We start from the raw sequence: 12,372 nt of genomic DNA on the forward strand, positions 1-12,372 counted from the left end.
TGAGGTGTCCCAATTTACAACCATCTGGGAAAAATACAGCAGGACGTTGGTATAGCAGTGTGTTAACCAGAGTTAATCTATCATTGCTACTGTTATAAACCCCTCTTTCCTTCTGCTTAAAACTATCACAGGGATTCATCCCTGGCCTTCACAAAGACGCACCAGAAATCATTTTTTTTTAACATGCAACTCAGAAATATAGTCTAGTTGACCTTTGCTTTACTGGACTGAGTGGGAAATTTTCCAGGTATGAGGGATTTTAAAACCCACTAGTGATAAAAAGATAAATGAGGTATAGTGTCTTCTTTCTGCAGGCTCAAGGTCCTATTGGGAGACCAGTAGTGAATACATAATTTCAATACACTCTGAGAAGTGCCATTGTTGAAACAATAGGGTAGTAATACAGTAGAAATACATTTATATGTGCAAAAAAGTGTCGTGTGCTTAATAATCACTTTGTTTTCCCTGCCCCCAGATTATGTTGTTAGCCCATACCTATAATAGGACTTACTAAAGTCCAACGTTACTATTTGTTTGCACATCTACCTCCCCCTAAGGGCGAGTTTTGCACGGTGGGCACTGGGTCTGGTTCTTTGTCTTCCCAGCACCTCACCCAGTGATTAGCCCATATTAAGTGCCTAATAAATGTTAGCTGAGCAAGTACAGGACTGAATGTATACTTCTAAAGCTTGTAATACCATGTAATACCAGAAATTGACAATTTATTAGGTAAAACGTAGAAAATCAAAATACAGTTACTCTTAAGATATTCTGTTGATGATTCAGATGAATTTATTTGGAAATTAAAATGCATACCATGGGGTTTTAAATTTCTCAGCAGAGAATGGTCCACTCAAAATGTCACACTGTTAGTTGGATGAGTAGTGAAAAGGAGAAAGTATTTGGAGAAGGATAAAAAGAACAATCCTTCCCCATATATATCACAGAGTAGAGACCAACGGGCACTGCTAGATTTTAAGTCCCACTGTGTGGCCAGCTACCCTGCCCCATCTGTCTGCTGAGGAGAATCTACCAACACCTGCATTTTGGTGGCACTGTCCTTCTGGGGTGACTCACTGAAGCAATGATTCTGATCTCCCTGAGGTTCGGCAGCCTTGCCTGATGGCTGAGCTCATTTATGGGAACCAGACCTCATTTTTCCCACCCTGGATCCCCTGTGGTCTTGCCTGAGCAGTCTGCTTATGAAAAGTTTATTAAATCTCCCTTCCAGCGGGGCAGATTGTCCCATTTCATTTGTCACTGTGTAACAGGTTATGCAAAACATGCGGGGAAATCTCAATGTGCAGACCTTCTGGTTTCACCTCCACCTGGGACAGTAGACATTTCATTTATTTCTTAATGGCATCTAATTTCAGAGTAGTTTGAGGCTTAATTCATCAGCGCCCACTGATATTCCTAATCTCCGTCTTCCTTTAACCTATTCAGTCACTCTACAAATATTTATGAAGCTGATCCTGGACACACAGAGATGAATTAGGTGAAAGCCCACCATCCATAGAGATTGAGACACACCAGGGTAGATCAACACATGAGCAGACATTAACTACCATTCACTCCTTCCCTTCACACCTCGCAACGAATGAGCGAGGAAGGGGCAGTGAGTTGATCCCAGATTTGTTGGTAAATAGTCCATAGTGTTTAAAGGGATATCTGTGGTTGCCATTTATCCATTAACAAGGACAGTCGGGAATTGCTCATCATTTAGCGGTGTGTATTTTGGCCTTATGACTATGTAACTTAAAAAAAAAGGAAAATCCTCTGAGGCTCAGTTATTTCTCCAGAGAAATTCCTTCTCTGCTTTTGGGGACCTCCCAGGAGAGTCAATCTACCACCACTCTTAGTCATGGCAGCCACAGCTGCAAGAGAACAACACCTCAGTAGGGACTCCAGTGTGGGAGACTTTCCCACTGGGAAGGTCATTGTTTGTGACTTGCAGAAGACTTGCAGAAGACTTTGCCTTCCACATCCATGCTTGACACAGTATGGCTGACTTTGGTGAATGAGCATTAAAAAACCAACAGTAGTATAATTATTTAAAAAAATCTTAGCCATAATAAAAATAAATAAATAAACAAACTCTCATTTAAAAAAAAAATTCTTAACCATTTCTCCCAACCCTATGGAAGAGTTCCTCAACTTTTGTAAGCAAACTAGCCCCATTGGTTTCTGCCTCTTTCTCCTCACATAGTCCCATGTTTTGACTGATTTGCTTGACATGTTGTTTGTTCAAAGCTGTGGATTAAATGTCACCCACTAATGTGATTTGCTCAGACCCTGCTTGCCTGAGGCTGACTCCATCAGACACTGGTGAAAATAGCTTCCTGTTGTCAACCAGGCTCTTCAATTAGCTGACCAGCAAATCTGCCCTGATTACTGTACTAATTTGGCTCCCTATTTGCAGTGGAGAAAGGAAGTTTGGTCACACCGCTGTTTGTCTCTTAATTGCTATCCCTTCAAGGGCAGGCTGCAAAGAGAAGGTTGTGATCCCTAACTTCACCTTTGCTTCTCCTCTTTTGAGCTGGCTTCCTGCGGCTGCTGAAGAAAGTGAGAAGTGTGTTGTTTCCATATCCATTGTTCTTCAACAGACCCTGTGCTAATTGATTTTAAGGTGAATTGCTGGTTGAAGGGTTTATTTTTTTTTACTGGCCATAAAGATGCCTTAAGTCTTAAGTTAAATGCCCTCTCATGAGGAACAGGACAGCTGTTAGTGCCATGTGCCTCAGTCTTCGGAATGTGAACTCACCCAGTTAGCTCCTGCACGGGACTGTGGGGTCAGGCCTTGTCTGACGAGTTATTTGGGGGACTAACACCGAGGCCCTCAAAGCTCTCAGTTTGGATTATGATCAGATTCTCAGGATGCTTGAAGCTGCCTGAGTGTGTCTCTATCTCCTGCCATCCAATTCCTCTTTTATTAGCAGTTAAAACCAGAGGAAGTTCTCAAGTAAGGGAACAGTGCTGAGCAGCTAGCTTCCTTTCTAACAGTTCCAGTGCCATCTGCTTGGCTCTCAGGGTACGTTTGAAAAATCACCTCTCATACTCTCTAATACTAGTGCTCCCTCAGCTTCCCCAGGCCCCTGTGGACCCTGCCGGCTGCAGGTTGCCTACTCTGGCTGGCACGCAGGGCTGCTGCCCTGTGTCAGGGAACACGGATGCTAATTGCTGCCCAGGGGATTGTGGGCTCATTGGGAAGACGGTGGCTGCCCTTGCTGCAGGGGGTCCCTACACAGCGCTTGAGCCAGGCAGGCATTTGCCCACACCATGGTGGCTTTAGCTGCCTCCGTGATAAGGAGAGTGGTCTGTCTCCTGGGTAAAGGTGGCTTCTCAAAACGTGCTCAGAGCCAGCATGGTCCCCTGACCACCTCTCTGACTGTCCCAGGTGAGAACACTCATCCTGCCCACACGGTAGCTACTATCTGAAGACCAAGCCTTGGGGGAACTATAGGCAGTAACAAGCTGAGGTCTTGGTTCCTCATCTATAGGTTGCATTGGACAGTTTAATGAGAAGGCAAGCATGTCCCTTCTCTCTATTCCCTGGAAGGGCAGCGGTCATCGCTCCTTCCTTTCTTCATATGCCTTCTCATTTAGACAGTAGACCTCAAGCCCAGCTGCATGTTAGCATCCCCATGGGGCATTGTAAAACATGCCCAGTGTCTGGAACCCATTGCAGACCAAATAAATCAGAATCTCGGGGAGGGTGAGGCCAGGTCAAGGTATGCTTTAAATTTTACTGTAGGGGCGCCTGGGTAGCGCAGTCGTTAAGCATCTGTCTTCGGCTCAGGGCATGATCCTGACGTTCCGGGATCGAGTCCCACATCGGGCTCCTCCGCTGGGAGCCTGCTTCTTCCTCTCCCACTCCCCTGCTGTGTTCCCTCTCTCGCTGGCTGTCTCTCTGTCACATAAATAAATAAAATCTTTTAAAAAATTAATAAATAAAAAATAAATTTTACTGTAGACTGAGGGTTGAGAATTACTGATTTTTTAACCTATTTCTTTTTTTAATTATTGATGAGTCCATTGGTCATAAGTTAAATAGATATTTTCTTTTTTTAAAGATTTTATTTATTTATTTGACAGAGAGAGAGAGCACAAGCAGGGGGAGTAGCAAGCAGAGGGAGAAGCAGATTCCCGCTGAGCAGGGAGCCCCATGTGGGGCTCGATCCCAGGACCCTGGGATCATGACCTGAGCTGAAGGCAGAGGCTTAACCCACTGAGCCACCCAGGTGCCCCTAAATAGATATTTTCTCAGTAACTACTATGTGATTTGATTGTACGGACTCTGGATATGCAATAGTCAACAAAGGACACAGTTCATGGTGTTACAGTACAATCCCGTGATGGGAGAATGGGGGACCAACACCGACTTCGGGGGAAGGACAGCAGGTCAGAGAAGGATTTTGTCGACTTGAAGAATGAGCAGGTACTAGGAGGATTTTAGTCACAGGTGGAAGGAAGAGCACAAATGAAGGCACAGGGGTGAAGTTCAAGGCACTGAAAGGATCTCAGTGTGGCTAGATCATGGAGGAGGAGAAGTCTGCTGGAGCAGGCGTTGGAAGGCCCATGTGTCACACTAGAGAGGCTGGTCTTCATCTGCAAGCGCTGCTGAACTGTCAGAGGTTTTAAGCAGGTAAATGATGTGCTCAGACTTGCATTTTTGGAAACAGTCCAGCTTCTGGGAGCAGGGGCTGGAAGCAGCAGAGTTAAAGTCAGAGGCATATGGGTAAATCAGGACAGGTAATGATGGGTCAGAGGCCCAGGGAGGGGCTAGTGAGAATGACACAAAGTAGACAAAAGAACAGCTATTCAAGAAGTGAGTCAATATCACAGCGCTCCTAAACAGTATAACCCTCGGAGCAAAATTCCCACTTCCAAGCCCAAGTGATTCTGTGATTTTGATCATTGCTACATAGTTTTCCATCACTCACTGAAGGTAATGCAACTCAGAGTTGCATTTCGGTCACAAGTACAGATATATGGCCCCGGAAGAACAGACCTCGACTTTCAGCAGTCTGCATTCCAGGCTCTAACTTGAGAGGAGTCAAACCAGTGGAAAGTTTGGGTCTGCACTGAACTCTTCTTTCTCTCAGCGCTGGGGTATATATCCTGCCTGTGGTGGGATGCCTAACAAGCCTAGCTTGTGCTGGGTTGAGAAATACCATCTCAGAGAAGAAAAATGGCAGTAACCTCACTGCCCACGTCACACACAGCACTGGCCTTTGGCTCTGGATTCAGTCATCATCACCCCCTCAGACAGATACCCTAGGAGTTCAGAGCTTGGAGAGCTGTTAGGGACCCACTAGAGAAACAGGCAGGGAGGGAGAAGTTAAATGACTTGCTGATTCTTATTATGATAGCCTGCGAAGATCAGATCATGTCTATCGTGAAATGCAAAGGAGCTTTTCTGTATTTATTAATGAACAAGTTTTTCAAATTCTTCTGGTATAATCGAGGACACATGATGAATCGAGAGGGGCTGGGGGTGGCACACCAGCTGGGCTGATCCTCCATGATTTCAGAACAGTTTCTGTCCACTCCCATTAAGCCTGACCCCACAGGGCCCCTCACCAGGCGACTGCACTGGTCAAATCCCAGCAGGAGACATGGCAGGAGGGAGAAAGGGCAGGCCAAAACATCTTCAAGGCCCTGAAACCATTCAGGGAGGACAGTTGAGAACACTGTTTTTGAAAAAAACAAAAACTTTAAAATATCAGAATCTGTTCTGTGCACAGTGCAACTTAAATATAACCTTGAACCGCCTTACACGTGTTAAGAACACACTGTGTCGTCATGAGGTGGTTTGCATGCTGCAGGGAGGAATTTTTCCTTTGGATAAGCTGTCTTTAGGACTGGGATTCACAGGAGCCCTCATACTGATGGGTATAATGTTTGGGCTTCTCCTGATCCTGACTGAAGATGATCACGTCCACTTTATAGATAAGGAAACACGTTCAGAGCTTCTGAGTGACTCACCTGGCTCAGGGGGTCAGGGAGCCAGACTTTGAAATGAGTACTGCCTAACTCTAAAGCCGGATGTTTTTCCTCTGTCCCAGGGGTTGCCAAAGTACTGCCCACCGGCCAGATGTAGCTCGCCACCTGTTTTTTGTAATCAGGTTTTATTGGAACGGAGCCACACTCATTCATTTACTTCTTGTCTGCAGCTATTTTCAGGATGTCCAGGCAGAGCTAAGTGGTTGCAGCAGAAATGATCTGGCCTCTAACAGAAATTTGCCAACCTCTGCTCCATGCCCACACCACCCCAGAATAAATACGGGAAACTTAGATGCTACTCCTTGGGTCCAGAGAGCATTTTTTTCTCTCCCCTTCATTTAATACTCTTGACACCATTCAGCAAAAACTCTCATTTGCGTGGACAAACCTAGGCAGTCCACACCCCAGCTGTGGCAGAAGTATAAAGGAAAGCCATTTTTAGTTTCCAGAAGGTGTCCTAATTTTAAAGACCTCAGGGGGCTGGAGGGGAATCAGCAGCCTGCATCTAGGTCAATACTTGTCCCTGACACGTATGTCACCAGTTTTTACCCGAACTTCTAGTACTCTCTCTGGGCAAGGCTGCTTCTCCCCTCATCTTAAGCTTGGAGAGTTAGCTCTTCAAAGTGATCCCTGGCTTCTGGTAAGTTACCTGTCTGTAGATGAGCACCTAGACCCCTCTCCAGGCAGCATCCTTCCCATTTTTTGGTCCTTACAAGTCTTCAGTCATGTTGTCTTGTGTGGAACATTCTTAGGAAGAAAAATGGTCTAGTGCCAAAGCCCAGCAATGAAAATTCTCCCACACGACTCATTTTTAAGCTGGACTGTGTTGACATCTGTCTTCCCCGAGACAGCCTTTTCTCTTATTATGAAGATAAATCCGTTTAATGGGTTGCTACTGATTGGGTAGATTGTACATTTTTGTAAGTGCTGACCACCACCCCTCCCCCCGCCGCCTTAAGCAACAATGCCCAGTAGTGGCTTCTCCAGAAACCCTTTGCTCAGCTTCAGACCAGCCTTTTCCAGCTCAGCCTGGGAAAGGAAGCCCAAAATGACCTCTCAAACCCTAAGATAGCATTTCAAAAGCACAGACTTTAATTTTTAGGCTTTGTAAATGTGCACTTTGAAAACGATGTTAACAGTCTTATAATTCTGTTACGGATGTAGTTGTTTAATTCTACAGATGACAGGTGGGAGCCTAAGAAGCTTGGGCATTGAATATGTCAATCATTATTACAGCCTGGAAGGTACTTTGTTAAGTACTGGGGGCCACAATGTAAATAAGAAACAGTACCTGCCCCCTGGGGATTTACAGTCTAGGCGTAGACTGTAAATAACCAACTTAACTGCTTTATTGTGATATGACAAGAATCACCACAGACACCATGCTGAAGGCTGAGAAGTGGTGCTGGACCTTTGCTGAGACCAGTGCTTCTCACATTTGCGTGCTCGCTGGAATCACCTGGAGGGGCTGTTGAAACACTGACTGTAGGGTTTCTGATTCAGTAGGTCTGGGGTGAGTCCGAGAAGTTGCATTTCTAACAAGTTCCTAGGTGATACGGATGTGGTCTGGGAACACTGTCGAGGATATTTTTTATAGGCGAAACCACTGACATAAGTCATTTCATTCTCAGAAGGTAAGGGAACATGACATCACATTTGTTGTGTTTCTAGTATGTTCCATTCAGTGTATCGGTACTTTTCAAGTAATATCTTGTTTGGATTTCGCAACAACCCTATGAACCCTGAACTATTACTTCCACTTTATAGTGAGCAAACTAAAGCTTAGGAAGGGAAATTCATGTGTGCTAAATATCCACAAGGTACCATAAAGGATATGAGGCTTTATCTAACGAGCAACACCTCGATGAGTTCTAAATGGTTACTACTTATGGTTTATAGATGATAAAACTGAGTCTCAGAGGGACTGAGTATCTCGAGGAAGGTAGGTCACAGCCTGGCTTTACAGTTGTGTGTGTTGGGCCCTACAGGCTGAGAAGTCATCCTGCAACCAGTAGCATCCATTTGCTGAAAGCTGCTAACGTGGGCTCCGAAAGCATATTTTGTCTAATGCCTGAGTCATGCACTCCCTCCTTCCAGCCTTTGCTCTTGCTGGTCCTTCTGCCTGGACTCCCTTCCCTGCTTCACCTCAGGAACTCCCATCCATCCTTCAAGTCCCAGCCAGTTTTGTCTTGGCCTTGCCTCCTTACCTGACTGATTCTATTTTAAAATTGCTTCTTCATTTTTGGTATTCTGATCGCTCTGTCTTTGTCTTTCTTACATGTCCTACCTCCCATATGAAGGTCAAGTAACATTGGGAGGTGATAATTATCTCCTTGACCCAACTCTGAGTTTCTCTAAATGGGGAAAGGGGTAGTTCTTGTGATGTCCCTCTCATGAAACAGCAAAGTGTTGTAGTTCAGCCTTGACTAAATTTAACCACCATTTATACCACATGATATAGGATGGTCACAATTTCAAAATTTGTCAAGCATCCCAAATTTAGCATTTTGCTTGAGTGAAAAAAAGCAGCAGATCAGATGGAAGGTCAACTGGAAATTTTCCTTGATGCCATTATGCTGGGGGCAGGAAACAATGCTTATGTAACTGGTTCCAATTCAGATGCAGCCCAGGTTCAAAGGGGTTAATGGGGGCTCGTGTTCAGGTTATTCATCTCTTCCCACAGGGTTAAGTACCCATTCTCCCTGCAAAGCCCATATCATGTCTTCTTTGAAATGCCTCCCCACCTGCCACCAAAGGCCACCAGTCCGTCTTCTCTATCACATTCACTCTTCTGTTGTCATGATCATTGCTCATGTCCCATGTCTGGCCCTCTTATTAGACCACTAGTTCACAGCAGGCAAGGGCCATACCTTATTCACCTTCGAGTTCCCACTGCTTCACCCAGTATAGACACATGGTAAGTACTCAGTGATATGTGTTGTGTTGACTTCATAGCTAATGCTTCTCAAGCAACTTTTTATTAATTCCTTCTATCAAATACTGTCTGGTTTATGGTAAGCTGGTAACCAGTGGATTGAAGGACCCAGCCATGGTCCTCAAAACTCCCATGAATCAGAGGACAAGAGGACAGTTGCCTTTATGTCTTTACACCGCTGCTATCACCAGCAACCACCCCTGGACAGCGCAGGCATGGCACACGGGTCCTTGGATAAAGCAGATCCATGAGGACGTAAAAGAGATCTGTCATCCCTCAAGTTTTCTTCTGTAGTTTCCTGAGATTCCTGCCATTAGATCCATTTTTTTGTGATAAGACACTACCTCCCAGAAAGCCCTCCTGAAAATGCAAATATGTTACCTAGTGGAGGGTATCCTTACTGCGAACTTGGGTTCCTGAATGTCAGAAGCATATAAATAGGAAAAGTGAGGGTTGATATCATTTGAACTATTTTCTAGGTTTGTTTTTATTCCCGTCACCTATGACTCATCATCCCTTTAGTTCAGTCATTTTCAGTTGACTAAAGGAAAACGTGACTGAGCCAAGATCCCTGGAATATGGGGGCACTGGAAGCAATGGGTCAGCAGATGACCAAAGCGTGAGAGCACCTGGCATCCCTGACATAGGGGTTCACCTGCAGCCTCCTGGGCAGCACCCAGCTTTTCCTGAAGGCCAGATTAATTTCATTACCAAGGAGGATGTTCTACCTCCCAGTGTCCTCTAGGCCCCCACAGGTCACTAGATGGGCCCTTATGTGGACAGGACAGCTATCAGAGAGACAGATACTTGGAGAAAGAAACCTGAGTGGATTGCTTAACAACCTGCACATTGGAGAGGGGCAGCACCATTAAACAGAGCTCAGCAAGCGCAAGGAGTCATCAGGTGTCTGCCTGATATTTTCTAAGTTGGTGAGATTTTCCCATCACCTAGCACTCAGGCACATTTGGAAGTTCAGGTTTGCCACAGTCTTTCCCACGCTGTAAAAGTGTTCCCTCTGTTACAGTAACGCTTCTTGAAAACACATCCCAGGGTAAGACCAGTCCATGAGCAATTGCTGAGTACCTACCGTGTGTGATTTATTCAACGAACAACAGATGAGAAGACATAAGGAGTATAGTGGGATCATATTCACAGTGATAAAGGATAAACAGCATGCCAGGCTATTCAACATCAAGTGCATGCAGCATCCATCATGGGGGGCCACTCGGTGTCATAGAATTCAGCTAGATATGTGTGGCCTTGGGTTAGTCCTCAGTCTTCAGTCTCAGCCTCTTCATCTTTCAAATAGTGATAATAACACCTATTCTGTACTGGAGGGAAGATTAAATGAGATGATGAATAAACATGTGTCTGGCACAGGATCTAGCATATAATTGAGGTGCATTTGTGATTTTCTTTCATTTTACATTACTAAGTGACCCCAACAGTGATGGTATGATTGGCAGTGGAGTAGCGTTCAAATCTCAGCTCATCCACCTACCAACCAGTGGTATGATTTTGAACTAGTTACTTAACATTTCGAAGCCTCAGTTTCTTTGTATGTAGATAGAATGATGACCACGTCTAACTCCTAGGTCTAAGTGAATTAAGAGACGGAACATACATAAAGCTTCCACCACAGTATAGGGCACATAGTAGATACCTCGTCAGTGGTGGTGTTCTCCTCTGCAGTGGAGGATTAAAAAAAAAAAAAGAAGAAGCAGGAAGACTACTATACATCCCTTGGATGCCTCTATGTGTTTTCTGGTCTTTTCCTGCTTTATAAATTCTGATGAAGACGAATCCACATTAATAGAGGCAATGTTTAATTGCCTCCTGTGGGCTGGACCTGTCCTTAGGCAGGATATTACCATGTTCTTTTTTCTTGAGGCTTCCAATGGGATATGTCTGTTCTATTTAATAGACCTCTTTTTTAGTGCCTGGCTCAAGAAGGCAAGAGCCCATGCACAGTTTCAGGTCCCTCACGTGTATAAACACTCAGGTCTTCACTACATGGGGAAAGCATTTTCGGAGGGGTGAGTGTGGGTATCATTTCATGTTCGTTTGAACCAGTGCCAACCAGACTTCCACAGTTAATTGTATCTCAGCGATCTTCTTCCAGAAAAAAAAAGTGGTGATGCAGACTCCTAGCTGTTGCTTGGACTAATTTCGCTTTTGAAGTTTGCATTATTCGCAGTGTCATTTCAGCAGTAGTCCCGTAATATGTTGAGCAAATGGATCACTCCCCCAGCCAGGCCTGCCCACCCCCCAATTCCAAGTTTGTCAGTCCGTCTCCTTCCTTGTGGTTCCAGCAGCACAGGAGAAAGTGGAAGATGTACATTATGGTAGTTTACTCTTTGGAAAAGCACTCTCAGGGTTGGGCGGAGAGTGCAGGTGAAGGGAAGCAGGGGGCTGGGGAACAGGAAGGCAGGGAGCCGTTCACTCTAGAAGATCTTTCCAAATGAGCAAGGACATCCCCCCAGGAAAGTTATGGTCTTCCTTTCATCTACAGGTAATGCAGGTGGTGAAGGAGCAGGTTATGAGAGCTCTTACAACCAAGCCTAGCTCCCTGGACCAGTTCAAGTGCAAACTGCAGAACCTGAGCTACACTGAGATCCTGAAAATCCGCCAGTCTGAGAGGATGAACCAGGAAGATTTCCAGTCTCGCCCAATTTTGTAAGTACCGTTTCTGGTCTGAAGGCCTATCACACACAGTGCAGTGGGCTGTGTTGTGAGCTCTTTACAAGGCCAACAGAAGACACTCTGGAAGACCTCAGTTGGGTTCATGAAGTTTCAGCAGTTCCCTGAGGAAGGTGGCGCAGGGACGGCCGAGGGGAAAGTGGGGACAGGTGCTGGCAGCAGGACCTAAACCAGGAAGTGGCCTGGTTACTGACGAGTCCCCTGAGAATTTGTAAATGAAAAGCGGGGGGGGGGGGACCTTTCCTAACACTTGGGATAAACTTTTTTTTGCCCATCAAGCTATTTCTTGGGGGCTGCCTTTGAGTGGCAAGATACTCCGCCCAGCCAGAGCAAGGCCCACTGGTAATTCAGGCAACATGAACATTGAAGTAGTGAGTGGGAGGAAGAGAGACATTGAGAGGAAGAGAGAGATCTACTTGTCCCTGCCCCATCCATCGGCTTTGCCTCACCCCAGGGCATCTTGCATCGCCCCCGTGACTACCAGCCTACAGGCCCGAGGTCGAGAGCAGCAGGGCCCCTGCTTATAGGACTTCGCAGCAGGGGCCACTTGCAACAGTCATCATGTCGAGTACCTCCGTCTTTAGAATGCTCTGAACCTCCAACACGAAGACCGTTTGGTTTGCTTTGTCTTTTCTTAGAACTGGCCTATTTATCTTCCCTTGTCCTTTTCTAAGAGCTAGGTCAGCTCTGTTACCCTTATAATTTATAGGGCAGGAAGCAGGAGAGAAGGC

General features: G+C 45.5%; 1 protein-coding gene across 10 annotated transcripts in view; it reads left to right on the plus strand.

The window, feature by feature from the left end:
* Positions 1–12,372, plus strand: part of ELMO1 (engulfment and cell motility 1) — a 527,822-nt gene that overhangs the window by 455,421 nt on the left and 60,029 nt on the right. For all 10 annotated transcript variants that reach the window (XM_040644094.1, XM_040644098.1, XM_040644097.1 and 7 more), the window contains one exon: positions 11,454–11,617. In XM_040644094.1, the coding sequence (XP_040500028.1) occupies positions 11,454–11,617 (164 nt within the window). The remainder of the gene's footprint in view (positions 1–11,453; positions 11,618–12,372) is intronic.

The sequence above is a fragment of the Ursus maritimus genome, unplaced genomic scaffold (assembly GCF_017311325.1).
Source record: "Ursus maritimus isolate PB19 unplaced genomic scaffold, ASM1731132v1 scaffold_3, whole genome shotgun sequence".
Taxonomy (NCBI): domain Eukaryota; kingdom Metazoa; phylum Chordata; class Mammalia; order Carnivora; family Ursidae; genus Ursus; species Ursus maritimus.